General features: G+C 43.7%; 1 protein-coding gene and 2 pseudogenes across 2 annotated transcripts in view; 1 reads left to right on the top strand and 2 right to left on the bottom strand.

The window, feature by feature from the left end:
• Positions 1 to 6: 6 nt before the first annotated feature.
• Positions 7 to 12880, bottom strand: part of ALDH18A1 (aldehyde dehydrogenase 18 family member A1) — a 36069-nt gene continuing 23195 nt past the window's right edge. For both annotated transcript variants that reach the window (XM_006925932.3, XM_006925931.3), the window contains exons 12-18: positions 10665 to 10885; positions 8547 to 8684; positions 6429 to 6624; positions 6204 to 6325; positions 3778 to 3964; positions 2672 to 2767; positions 7 to 459 (exon numbers count right to left, since the gene is read on the bottom strand). In XM_006925932.3, coding sequence (XP_006925994.1) covers positions 278 to 459; positions 2672 to 2767; positions 3778 to 3964; positions 6204 to 6325; positions 6429 to 6624; positions 8547 to 8684; positions 10665 to 10885 — 1142 coding nt within the window. In that variant the 3' untranslated portion in view covers positions 7 to 277. The remainder of the gene's footprint in view (positions 460 to 2671; positions 2768 to 3777; positions 3965 to 6203; positions 6326 to 6428; positions 6625 to 8546; positions 8685 to 10664; positions 10886 to 12880) is intronic.
• On the top strand, positions 4164 to 4282 carry LOC112474264 (annotated as a pseudogene).
• On the bottom strand, positions 11337 to 11455 carry LOC112474135 (annotated as a pseudogene).

The following is a 12880-nucleotide window of genomic DNA, read 5'->3' as shown; positions in this document are numbered from 1 at the left end:
ATTGAAGAGAACTGGACTGTGCGAAGTCCCTCTCTGCAGCAATTAAGCAAAGTTCATACCCACAGCAACTATTTTCTAACTTAGAAAAAGAAAGAAAAAAGAAAAGGGTGAGCTGGAATGCGAGTCATTAGCCAAGACTGATGCCGCCAGTCGGAACGCAGAAGCATCTTTCCAACAGGCAGACCCTTCCAGAAGTGGGAGATGAGACCTGACTCGCCCCGAGACTGTGACGACAGGTTTAACTCTAGGAACGTTCCCAGTTCTTCTCTGCATGCTCTCAGTTGCTGTTTCTCTGAGGAACAGGGAGGTTCTCGTGAAGATATTTTAAACTTCCATGCTCTGAGAAATCTGAGACGACGTGGTCCTGCCCTCGCAGCAGCCACTTGGTAGTAAGGAGTCCCTCAAGTCCTACTGGTCCCCGGGCGTGGATTCGTGATGTGCTGATTCCCACTTCAGCTCCTGCGAAGAAGCGTGGATGAGAATGTGGCTTTTCTCAGCCTCTGCTTCCTGTCCGCCCACCGGCCCCACATCTCCTCGTTCTCCTCACCTGGCACCCTCTCCCTGCCCCATCCTGCCCCATCCCCCCCAGGCCGGTCTGAGTTGCACTGTTGCTATAAATCATGATGAGGCCCCTTCTTCTAATGAAACACTATGCGTGAGCCTCTTGTACTTTATCCTCAATGCATTTTGACAATACTAGAAGTGCTGCCTCTGACACCTGCTTCGTGTCTAGATTACGTACCACGATGTCACCCCTGGGCATTTTCTGAGGTGTACAACAATGTTTAGTATGAATGTGTCATTTCCACAAATATTCTTTAAATCCTAGAAAGGGACATGTTCTCAGTATCCCTCAGAATTCTTAGCACAGAGGCACTCATTAGACAGTAACTGGATACATGAAAGGGTATCGACCGTTTGCCATCCCTCCTGCTCCAGGTGTCGACTCAGGGACAGCAGGGGTTTTCCTGGGTCTGGCTCTTGTTGCTGCATCACACACAGTAGAGGCAGGGTTCCCCTGTTCGTCACAATTTTACATACTATGTACCAGGCCCTGGGCAATAACTGATAGAGGTCCTGTTTCCATGGAGCATGTATCTTGTGGGCAAGGCAGCCAAAGGACAGTTCAGCAAGTAATTTCGTGTGGTGACTGAGTGCAGTGAAGGGTGCTATGACAGAATACGTGGGTAGGGTGGGTACCACAGTGGACAGGATGGTCAGGGAGAGTCTCTCTGAAGAGGTGTCTTTCCACTAGAACCTGAACAATGAGAAGGAGCTGGCCAGGGGAGGGGCAGGTGGAGAGGAGCAGCCGGCAGAGAGAAGAGCAAGGGCAGAGACCTGAGTGGGATGAGCTTGGGCCAGCGGTTGGCAAGTAGAGTGACCACCAGGTTCGCATCTTGGTTTAATGATATAGAGACCACGTAACTTTGGGCACATTGCCTAACCGTGTCTCGTCCTTGTTTTTCATTTAAGGAATGATGAAAATAATAGAATCCATTATGCAGAACTGAGAAACTGCTTGTGATGCACTTAACACAGTGTTAGAATATACTAGATGCTCAATAAATATTACCTGTCACTGTTATCAATGCATTTCACAAGAATTTAACTCGACCAGAGTTTGAGTCTCTGCTCTGAGTGGGGGATGGAAAGACAACGGAGTGGTCCTCTGCTTTTCCCCGTCTTAGACTTTCACTTGAAAGCTGGGCACTTCAGCCCTTAAAAGTGTGAAAGTATTTCTTCTTTCAAGAACATGGAATATAAAGATCAGTGCAAGTGATGTGATAATTAAATCAAACCCCCAACATAGTAGAAACTGGGAACTAAAAATAAAGTATCTAATGACTAAGAACCACTGAGTAAAATTCCCTTTAATAACCTTTAACAATTCAGTAAGAACTATTTCTCTAGGCAGATCATCTATTCAAAAGTCCAGAGGGATTAAAATGTTTCAAGTGGTTGAAATGCTTCTCAGATGTGTCATAAATGCCTTATTGGAGCTTTGCATAATTACACCCCTGAAAACCAGAGATGGTCTGAAAAATCCCTTTACTATTGGGGATGGAGATTTTATTATTAATGATGGAAGGGGATGGGGGCAAAGTAAACCTCACATCTCTGGGCTTACCTGTTTGTTTTTGATGCTGACACTTAAGCCCAGCACAGGTATTAACACCTTCCTTTGTCCTATCCTCATGGGGAATTCCTATTTCTGAGGAAATCTGGCTGTGTCTCTCTAAAGGAATAAGTCTGCAGTGGCAGTGCTCTCAAGGGTCCTTGGCATGTACACCTGTCACAACCTGTGTATGGAGACATGCTGTGGTCTGCCAACATTATGGTGGGACCCAGGCTTTGGGCTTGAATAAGTTTAGGTCTGAATGCCAGCTGCATGACTTTGGGCAAGTTACTTCAGTTCTGTGAATCTCAGTTTCCCCATCTATGGAAAAGGAAACATGAGTACCTACCTTCTTAACATGCCCAGAGCACAGGACTTCTATGAACTCATGGTAGCTAGAATTATTCTCTCTCATAAACCCACCCTCTCCCAATTCTGCCTCTATCATCTCCATCAAGCATGAAGAAGAGGTGTCTACTCCACCCTCACCTTGCTCCCTGGACCACACAGTGAGTCACAAGGCAATTCTTTCCCCGTGACCTGAGTCTGTCTTACCCAGTCCGAAGCGGTAGCCATCAGAGAAGCGAGTGCTGGCGTTCCAGAACACACAGGCACTATCCACGTGGTGGAGGAAGAACTCTGCTGTTTTCTCTGCAGCACAAAGAGAAGAAACTGAGTTACGATGACTCACGGAGAATATCCCTGCTTCCAGCCACATACCAGTGACTGACTGGGGCAGGGTCCAGGCCCCTGAGGAGCTTCCACACATATTACACATGAAGATTTATGAAAAAAATCTGAAGAGAAAGAAAGAAACCAGCTTTATCAGTCACTGATGTGGAAGTTGCTGGGAAAGACTGGGCTGGAGTCCAGATCTCCCACTGCAGACAGACCCCAGTGCTGCAATGGCCTGTCTACACTGTCTGTTTATAGGCTCCACAGCCAGAATGCCTAGGTCTGAACTCCAACTCCACACCCTCTAAGGTGACCTTTTCTGAACCTCTCTCTGGCCGAGTAAAATGGGGAGTGACAACATTACCCAGCTCACAGGGCGGCAGAGAGGAGAAAGTGAACTGACAACCACAGAGCACTATTGCAGAGCCTAGCACATGATAAGTGCTCCATAAATGTTAGCTGTTACTATTGGTGGTGGTGTGATTCCCCAATAAACTGACTATAACTTCCCTGTGGGGCCATCCTGGTTTTATCACTGGGCCTCCAGTGCCTGACGCCTAGGCATGTCTTGTAATACCTATCTGTGGCGTGAATGAATGAGTATGGAGAGTTGGTTCTGCCTTTAACTAGTTGTTTCTGCACTTAAGCTCCTGAGCCTTGGTTTCCTCAGGTGGATTTATTCCAACAACCTGGAAAGACTGTTGTATGAAGTGAATGAACACCTCTACCACAGAGGGAGTCAGCTTAGAGTGGAGCTAGTCACCTCTTCTCTGCCTCCCCACCCAGGGCCACTGTGCCAATATGCTGAGGTAATAGGCATGAAAGCACTCAGCTAACCAGCAAGCGCAACCAACACCAGGGATCATCATTAGACTGTTCAGATTTTGTTTTCCTCCGAGCCAAAAAGGGCTGAGTGGAATGAAACCACCTCAGCGATCAAGGCAGAAAAAGCAGACACCGTAGGCTCGAAGCATCCGCACACTGACCATTCTCTGTGACGATGACATCTGTATGGGAGCTGCCGTACTTGTGGATGTGGTCAATGGCCTCCTGGATACTGTCTACCACTTCAATGCACAATTCCAGGTCACCATACTCAGTTCGGAGGGACTTCACTTCAGAGGGGCTGAAGGTCAGATAGGAGGCAAACTTGGGGCCTGCATGGATTTTCACCTGGAACAGAGGAAGTCCGGGGGCAACAACATAAACAAAGTAAGCAAGCTCACACTTCCTCTAGGATTGCACAGCAGGATGGGCATGAAGGTGGTGAGCCTGTGGCTCCTGTGGTCCAGACAACTAAACTAGTCCCTGCCTTCCCTTTAGAGGCAGCCTTCCGCCCTCCAGGATGCAGTGGTTTTGAAATGCTGACTGTGTCTATGGCCATGTTACCCTGGACAAGCCCGATCCCGTCTGATCTCGGAAGCTAAGCAGGGTCGGGCCTGGTTAGTACTTGGATGGGAGACCACCTAGGGAGACCAGGTGCTGTAGGTGTAAAAAATAAAAAAATAAGGGATTGTAAGCTGACAAGGTCTTTGCAATCTGTTCAACCAAGGGTTGCCTCTCAAGAAAGAAAAAAAAAAGGAGAGGGGAAGGGGAGGAGGGGGAAGAGGGGGAGAGGGAAGGGAGAGGAGCGGGGGAGGGGAAGGCAGAAAGAAAATGCTGACTGGACACTTGCCAGCAATGAACCCAACCGACTATCAACATAAGCCCCCGACTGTTGGCATTTTACTAGCAAGAACACTTGACTATAAAAATCCCATTCCCCGCATATGGGACCTAGGCACTGGATTCACAGAGAAAGGGAGATACCACGTATACACTTCCACTCCCTTCACCCTGGAAAAGTCCTAGGTGTGCTTCAGAGGAAACAGTACTCGGCTGGTAACCACTTCAAACTGTGGTTACTTCTCAGATTTCCAACTTGGTCGGTCCAGCCCCACCTCTAGGTTCAGCTCAGCTCCAGCCTTTGGGGATAGTTCTGCTCCTAGCTGGAAGAATTTAGGGATCTGGAGGCTAGTCACTGAAGGCCCCAGGCACATGTCTGACCCCACTTAGGCTTGCTCTCAGACCATCCCAGGCAGCGTTCATGCCTTGATTCTTTGGGACCAAGCTCTTGCTTGGCTTAAGTTACAAGTGGTGCTTGTCTGTCCTTGTTTGAGGCCCTGCATGGTTTCCTACCTGGAACTCTACTTCCTCCAGAGTTGGAGTCCGCCCATGTTCCTCAGGGACTGGAACCCCATTCCTGAGCCCTAGCTCTGGGCAAGTCACCCTGCTGGTGTACTTCCTACAATACAAAGGTGCTGCCTAAAGTACAAATACTCGTTTGGATTTGGGGAATTTCAAGGCAATCCCGACAATGACTGAGAACAGAGTGGGTTTGTCTGAATCAGGACTGGGGGTTTAATTCCTAACTAAAGGAGAGCTTTCCTCCTGTCCTGTATAGTCCTGTGTACTGGACACACACAAGTATCCAATCAAACAGGCCACTAGTGTAAAGTAAGGCCTCAGACACAAGTGATCACGTAATCTACCTCTAATTTTAATGCTCAAAACAATCCTTTCGGGTTCTCACTGGGACCACGCCACATTTATAAGCTAACTGGAGCCCTCTTTTCCAGCCAGAGGAGAAAAGGGAAGAGACACATGCCCCAGGTCAAAGCCCAGTGTATGTTCAGTAACTGTCTGAACCGCTTTACCGCTGTTTATATAATTCTGAAAGGGAATCCATGACATCATATATAAAGCTTAACATGTGTCCTGACTGAAAATTTAAGATGGTTCGTTTTTGTTTGGAGAGCATCTATTTTCTTGCAATTAGAAATTTAGGCTGGAGCATACATTTATGTTGGAAACTTACTGGCATTTGTTGTTCATAACCTTAATGACATGGTAAAAAAATAATCTCAGTAAAAAAAAACACTCTACAAATTGTTGATTCCCAAATATCACTGTATCAAGTACATTAATATTGGTAATTGAAAACATTTGTGGACAGGTAGATGCAGTAAGTTTTTGATTTGAGAACATTTCTGTATAATCTTTTTAAATCAAATCCGAACAGAAATGTGTGTTCAGAAACATACACTTTAAACTATGCTGCTTGAATAAAGGTTGCCAGAAATAGTCATTCAATGGGCTGCCGTGTGATGTATCTTATCTTTGAACACTCTTAGTACTTAACACATTCCACTTTGTAATGAAGCCATTTGTGTGTGGGTTTCCTCCATCGACTAGACTGTCAGAAGGCAGGGGGCATGTCTTACTCATCTGTGTACTTAGCAGATGCTCAAAAATATTGCTTCTTGAATTGCGTTACGTGGTATGGCAGTTGCTCCAGGTCTAATCCCACAGGCTCCTAAATCTCAACATGGAAGGCAGGAAGTGACGTATGAGTCCCACGGACTTGTCTTACCTGTTCCACTCTCAGCATATCAATGATCTGGTCAAACAGCGGTGTTCTCAGCAGGTCTCGGTGGATTAACAAGGTCTCCAAAGCATTACAGGCAGCTGGATACTCACATTTAGAGTCTCTGACTAAAAGAAGAAGGACAAAGAATTGTTTCTATTAACATGATCCAGAGCCACAGAAGATCTGACAAATACTTTGCCCTTAAAACAGGGGCCCCATCGAGCTCACCTAGTCTGGTGGCTTTATCGACATTGGCCTCTGAATCCACATACATGTGACAGATCCCTTCACTGTGCCCCATCACTGGAATTCCCTTAGCGGCTTTCTGGATGTCTCTGACCAGCTGGGAAGAGCCACGTGGAATGATCAAATCTATTATTTTGTCAAGGCGGCAAAGATCTTCTACTTCTTCTCTGGTATTCACCTGAAAAGGCAGAGGATGAAAAGATAAAGAGGACATCTTCTAATCCCATGAAACAGAGGAGCTGCAACATCCCTTTTACAGATAAATTTCTGCAGCTTCTGAGAATGAAATCGGGCACTGAAAAGTTATTCCAAAACAAGATTAAGCCCCTGGTCATGGGAACTGACAGTCCAGCAAATGCTCACCAAATACTGCATACCAGGTGCTGTGCTCTGCATGACAAAACATGCAGGACCTGGTCCCTGCCCTCAAAGAGCTGAGTCTAGCTGGGAAGACAGGACTAGGAGACAATCAGCCATACACGGGGCAGATAATTTAAAAACTGCCAGAAGAGGTACAAAGTGCTATCTCTGAAAGTGACAGCAGGTAAAGATTGTGCCAGGCAATGAGGACAAGAGGAAGTGGCTACTCTGGTGGTTCTCTATCCGCGGTCTTCTTGACATGTTGGGTCTTGCTATAGAGTCATGGTTCTATTTCCACTGAAACTTCAACCCTGGTATGCTGGCTGGACTGACTAAAGTGCCTGTGTTAGACTACAGGCATCTTTTTTGTCTTCTTGATTTTTAATTTTCCCCTATATGGTAATGTTACAACAGAAAAACAAATATATGTGTACAAAAATGTTCACAGCAACTTTAATCTGCATGGCCTCAAACTGGAACAACCCAAATGTTCGTCAGCAGAAGAAGGGTTAAACCATAGCACATGCACATGCATGGAACACTACACGGCAGTGAAAAAGAAAACTACTGCTAGACGCAATGACATGGATGAATCTCATGAATGAACAAAAGAAATACAACATAAAAGAGTATGTTTCGTACAATTCTATTTACATGAAGTTCATGAATAGGCCAAAGAAATTGAATGTGAAAGTAGTAAAACAAGTTGGGAGTGGGGTGGAGCATATTGATTGGAAAGGGCACATGGGAGCCTTTGGCTGTTAGAAATGTTGTGTGTCTTGATATGGCTGGTGGTTACGTGTACGTACGTACGTATGTGTGTGTACAAAATCATATTGTTTACTTACATACTTACTCTGTGAATGTTACACACCAATAGGAAGAAGGGAAGGGAGGGAACCCGCTGAATTAAGCTAGGATGTGGCAGAGCTGAGATTTGAATCCCTAAAAGCTGTGATCTATCCACCCACTACGTTACCACAAGAAACACCCAGATTCTTGTCAGTGACCATGTAACGCAGCAGATTCGCAGACACTCTCCTAGCAGCCAACGGAATCCTGGAATGCTGGAACGAGTGGGCCTCGACGGAGAGAGAAGAGGATCTGGAGTAATTTGGGGTGAGTTACTCAACCCCTGAACCATTTTTTTTCCATCTATACAATGGGGCTAATAATTAATGTATTTTTCTCAGAGTTGTTGTGAGGATTAAGTGGGAAAATGAATGAAAGGTGCCTTGCCCATAGTAGGTGCTCAATAAATTGTAGTTATTACTATCTAGTTCAGAAACTCCATTTGATAGTTGAGGAATCTGAGACAATAGTTAAAATGATAATCATCATCATCATAATAGCAAAATCTCATACTTAAATGCTGCATGATGGTTTATGACAAACTTTCATAAAATTGATCTCATCTTCCTTGGCCTATATCACTCTGCCCTCATTCTAGGTCTTTTTTTTTTGACCTAAAGAACAAAGGGCTAATAGGCATTCTTGCAAATCAACAGTACCAGGATAGAGGTGTATGAGAGTGACCTTCCTAAGCCACTGAAGACCCATCTGGGCCAAGGAAGCTCCTAGCATTGTCCAGTGTCAGCAGGCACACAGGACCTGCTGCCACTATAATCAAGCCTGCCTGTAGAAGTGGCTTGGCCCTAACATGGCCTAAATTTTGCTTCAAATACCAAAAGATCTGACATGGCCCCGCTGGGCCCGACTTGGCTCCTTCCAGGGACCTACCAACTGTACAGCTTCCTTGACTCCATGGATCGAGAGGGCCTCCTGGGTCAGGAGGTGAAGAATCCGGTTACTGTGTGCAGCCTCCTTCCCTCCTTTGAGTAATAAGCCATTACCACTTGCAATAGCCAAGGCTGCCACCTGCAGATCGAAGGGGAGAGCAGTGAGCCAAAGAGAAGCAGCAATCATATAATAGTAAGGTTAGTAGTCACTGAGCACTTTTTCTGGGCCAAGCACTATTAATCACTTTATAAGGCACAGACTGTTGCAGCTTCAAAACATTCTAGTGAACTGAGTATCTGTTTTATCCCTTGCTTTACAGATAAGGACACTGAAGCCCAGAGAGGTTGGTGAGTCTGCTAGGTCAGCTTATAAGTGGCAGGGCTGGGAGCCTTGACTCTGGAGCCAAGCCACCTGGATCTTAGAACTCAACTATACAGCTTCTTAGCCCCATGAGCAAAATACCTGAGGTAAGTGGCCAGGGTTGCGGGTCCCCCTCCCCACTTTGGCCATGTGGAGGACAGGGTGCTCAGCTGCCTCCTGACACATGCGCTTGCTCCACCTGACTGGGGGTGAGGCTGGGCGCCATCTCTGGTTAATTGTTTTGAGAGCTCTAAATGCCTGGTGCTGAGAACCTGGAGAAAGCCTGAGCCTCCTACCAGATCCCGGGGCAGCTGTGGCAGAGGCTGAGACTGCTCGGGAAGGAGCACAAGCCTGTTTGGGGAGGAAAAAGTAGGCCATCCATGGGTAGGATTAGTCACCCTCTTAGAGCTAAGAACTAATGACACTGACATAATCATCCAAGGCCTGAAGCTTAACTTTCTGAATGCTCCTGGGGTGAATAAAAATTTTCCTGTTTTTGTAACATAGTGAAAGAAACTTTACTAAAAAACCTTGCCTGAATATGTTAATCTCCAGATTAGTGGCTCTTAATTCTTTTCTGTTCATTTTTGTTGCTCGTGAATCCTTTATAAAAGTGATGTAAACTTTCTCTAGATAAATGCACAAACATACTGAATTCTGCATGCAACTTTTAGGATTCAAGGATTCTGTGATACCATCCAAGGTTAAGATCCTGGGTGAGGAACCTCAGCTGTAGTTGGCTAAGGAGGAAACCTTTTTCCTTGTGAACTATCAGCTAGAATGGAAAAAAAGGTAGCAGAGAAACGTCATGGACACAGTCTTCTCAGAGACTTAGGATCCCGTTCTACCAGCAGAGGGGAGTGCTGCAGTCCTCTCTGGACCATTTCTGAGACAAGTCAGGAGGGGTCAGATGGTATGGGAGTCCCTTGATTAACAAGCTGGTTTTAGGTCATGTCAGGGAGTATCTTCCACGGAGCACTCTGGACTCCCATGGTCATTTACACTATATAGTGAAGAGGTGCTGGCTCTTTGTTTTTTAAATAGAATTTCTGACACTTTGTGGCTAGTGCAGAGAAAAAGCTGGTATCATCTCAGTCTAGTGGGGAAATGCTTCCAGATTTCTGGGAGAAAGTTTAAGCAACAAGTGAGGTTAACCTCTTAATGCCACCTTGTATTTCAGAGTATGGCTGCTTGGCAAGGCTATTAATCTATGCTATCTCGACATTAGCCTGTGATATGTCAGATTCCTTAAAGAGGGTTGTATTCTAGTTCCCATTAACTACTAGATGTTCTTTTTCCTAAGAGATGAACTACAGGAAGCTATCTGTGACACTGATGATAAAGGGGTCCTTTTCATAAGGGCAAAACCAGCTATGAGATGAATGTCCCTGCAGGAGGCTAACAGGGACTCTGTGGCCAGGAAACAAAGTGCCCCAGTGAGGTAAGATATTTGGAACTGTGCTTCTTGACACGGTATGGGAGATTCATCAGGGCTTACCACCCAGATCTACCCTTATACATGTGACAGGAATATTAACTTCTATAAGCTTCGGTTTCTTCAACTGTAAAATGAATATATGAATACCTATCTTTAGAATTATTAAAAGAATCAATAACATAAATTACCTTAAGAGCAACCTGGAAATAAAGTCTTTAAAATTATCTTTGGGTAAAAAAAAAACAAAAACTTTCACTAAAAAGAAAAAAAGGAAAAGAAAAAGAATCTTTGGGAGATTTATCTTGGCATTAGTCACATACCTGGGGTAGACAGTCAGGGCGAGATTCAAAGATGACCAGCAGAACTCCAATTGGAACAGTCACTTGTTCTAGTTCCAAGTTTTTGGCAATTCGGGTTCGGCGCAAAACACGCCCCACACTGTCCTGTGAGGAGGCTGCGATCTGCCGCAGACCAATGGCCAGGCTGTTTAACTTAGACGTGGAGAGGCTCAAACGTTTCAGCAGAGGAGCTGCAAGTCTCCCTGAAGAGGTGTGAAGAACACATGATAAAGCAGTAGATCCTGGCAGGCTGCATTGTTTTACTGAACATGTGGCACTGTGTTAGGAACAGACACGGAACTTAGGGGGCACTGGGGAGATGATGACATGCCATTTATACAGCTTCTCAGTGGGGGAAGCAGTTTGGCAGTATACATCATCATATAAAGGTATGTAAACCCACACCCTTTAAGCAAGCAAGTTCAGTTCCAGAAATTTGTCATTTGCATGAGCTAACTTGCATGTAATAAGGATACCTATCACCAGCATTTTTTATTATTCTAATTTTTTAAAATTTTTTAGGCGAGTATGGGAGATTCATCAGGGCTTACCATCCAGATCTACCCTTATACATGTGACAGGAATATTTCATTGGTTGACCTCACAGATTGCAAGGACCTTGTTAGTTTACAATCCCTTATTTTTTTATTTTTTACGCCACAGCACCTGGTCTTCCTAGATGGTCTCCCATCCAAGTACTAACCAGGCCCAACCCTGCTTAGCTTCCACGATCAGATGGGATCGGGCTTGTTCAGGGTAACATGGCCGTAGACATCATAGCATTTTTAGAATAGGGGGAAACTAGATTCTACCTATAAATTCAGACAATGGGCTACAATGCAGTAACTATAAATACTATATCTACACTTCCTGATATGGAAAGCTGTCAAGGGTATAGTTTATGACGAAGGAAAACTACAAAACAGCACGTATGATAGGGTTCTATTTACCAAACATTACATGTATACATACGTGTCTGGAAGGCATTGAGAACAGTGATGATTGCTGTCTACCTTTCTGCATTATTTTAATCTTTTATAATGAATGATTTTTATAATCAGGAGCAATAAGATGGTATCTTTCAAAATAAAAACTTCAACAGAATTATAAGTTCATATATAAGATTTTCTTTAAATTTAAATATAACAGTATGCATAGTGTGATTCTCTATATACAAATTCAGATGTACACGTGAATATATATACTCAAGAAAACCAAATGGAATCACATATCACAAATTACTACTATGGATAATGTTGAGATGAGATTATGAAAATTCTTCCTTTCTTTTTCATAGTCACACCCACCAAGATAATAAAAAGATTTCTGCTTTGGAGGGGAGAAACCAACCTTATAGTTAGAAAAAATTAAACCACCATTCTAATCAACCAAATTATATCAATTATCAATTAATTTTTTTTTCACTTTTCCCCATGTACTAAAAATCAAGTTTTAATTATAGTGAATGCTAAAAGTTACACTCTAGTTTTTCACTTTACAATGCAAGTACATCTACCATGTTGCAAAAATTATTTTAATTACCACTGAATATTTCATTGAGTTGATACAGGTTGATGCATTTAACTATATCTAGGTTATAGACACTCCAGTTATTTTCAGTTTTCAGTATGATAATCAATCTTGCTCTAAGAATCTTTACACATAGCGTTTTCACTATATTACATATTACATATATTTTCTTAGGATAAATGTCCTGAAATGGGCTCATGAGTCAAAAAGGATGATCACACTCACGTATACACAGGACTTTGTTCTTATGGCACTGCATATCTTTATGAATTTCTAGGACATAATTGACATCAGAAGTCAGAGTTCTGCCAACAATTAGTTGTGTGACTCTGAACAATAGCTTTAACCTCTATGGGTCTTAATTTTTTTAGTTTGAAGAACTGGATAAGGTGTCATCAAAGATTTCTCCCATTTCTGAAAGTTTATTTTATGACTTTTCAATACTGCAATAATTCAAAAGACCAGATGTAAACTCTAAAGGAAGTTCCAAAACAATGGCTCAAACATGTTTTAAGGAATAAAAATCATGTTGATGAGCCTCACAAGGTTTCTTTGAAGGGAACAACACTAATTTGGATGTTTAAGGCACATTTATTCAAGAGAAAAGGAAAACCTATAAAATCAGTCTTCATTATTTTAGGGTACAAAAGACAGAGAATCAGGAAAAG

The sequence above is a fragment of the Pteropus alecto genome, unplaced genomic scaffold, assembly GCF_000325575.1.
Source record: "Pteropus alecto unplaced genomic scaffold, ASM32557v1 scaffold88, whole genome shotgun sequence".
Taxonomy (NCBI): Eukaryota; Metazoa; Chordata; class Mammalia; order Chiroptera; family Pteropodidae; genus Pteropus; species Pteropus alecto.
The sequence above is the reverse complement of the archived record's forward strand: the minus strand, read 5'-3'. Positions and strand labels throughout refer to the sequence as shown.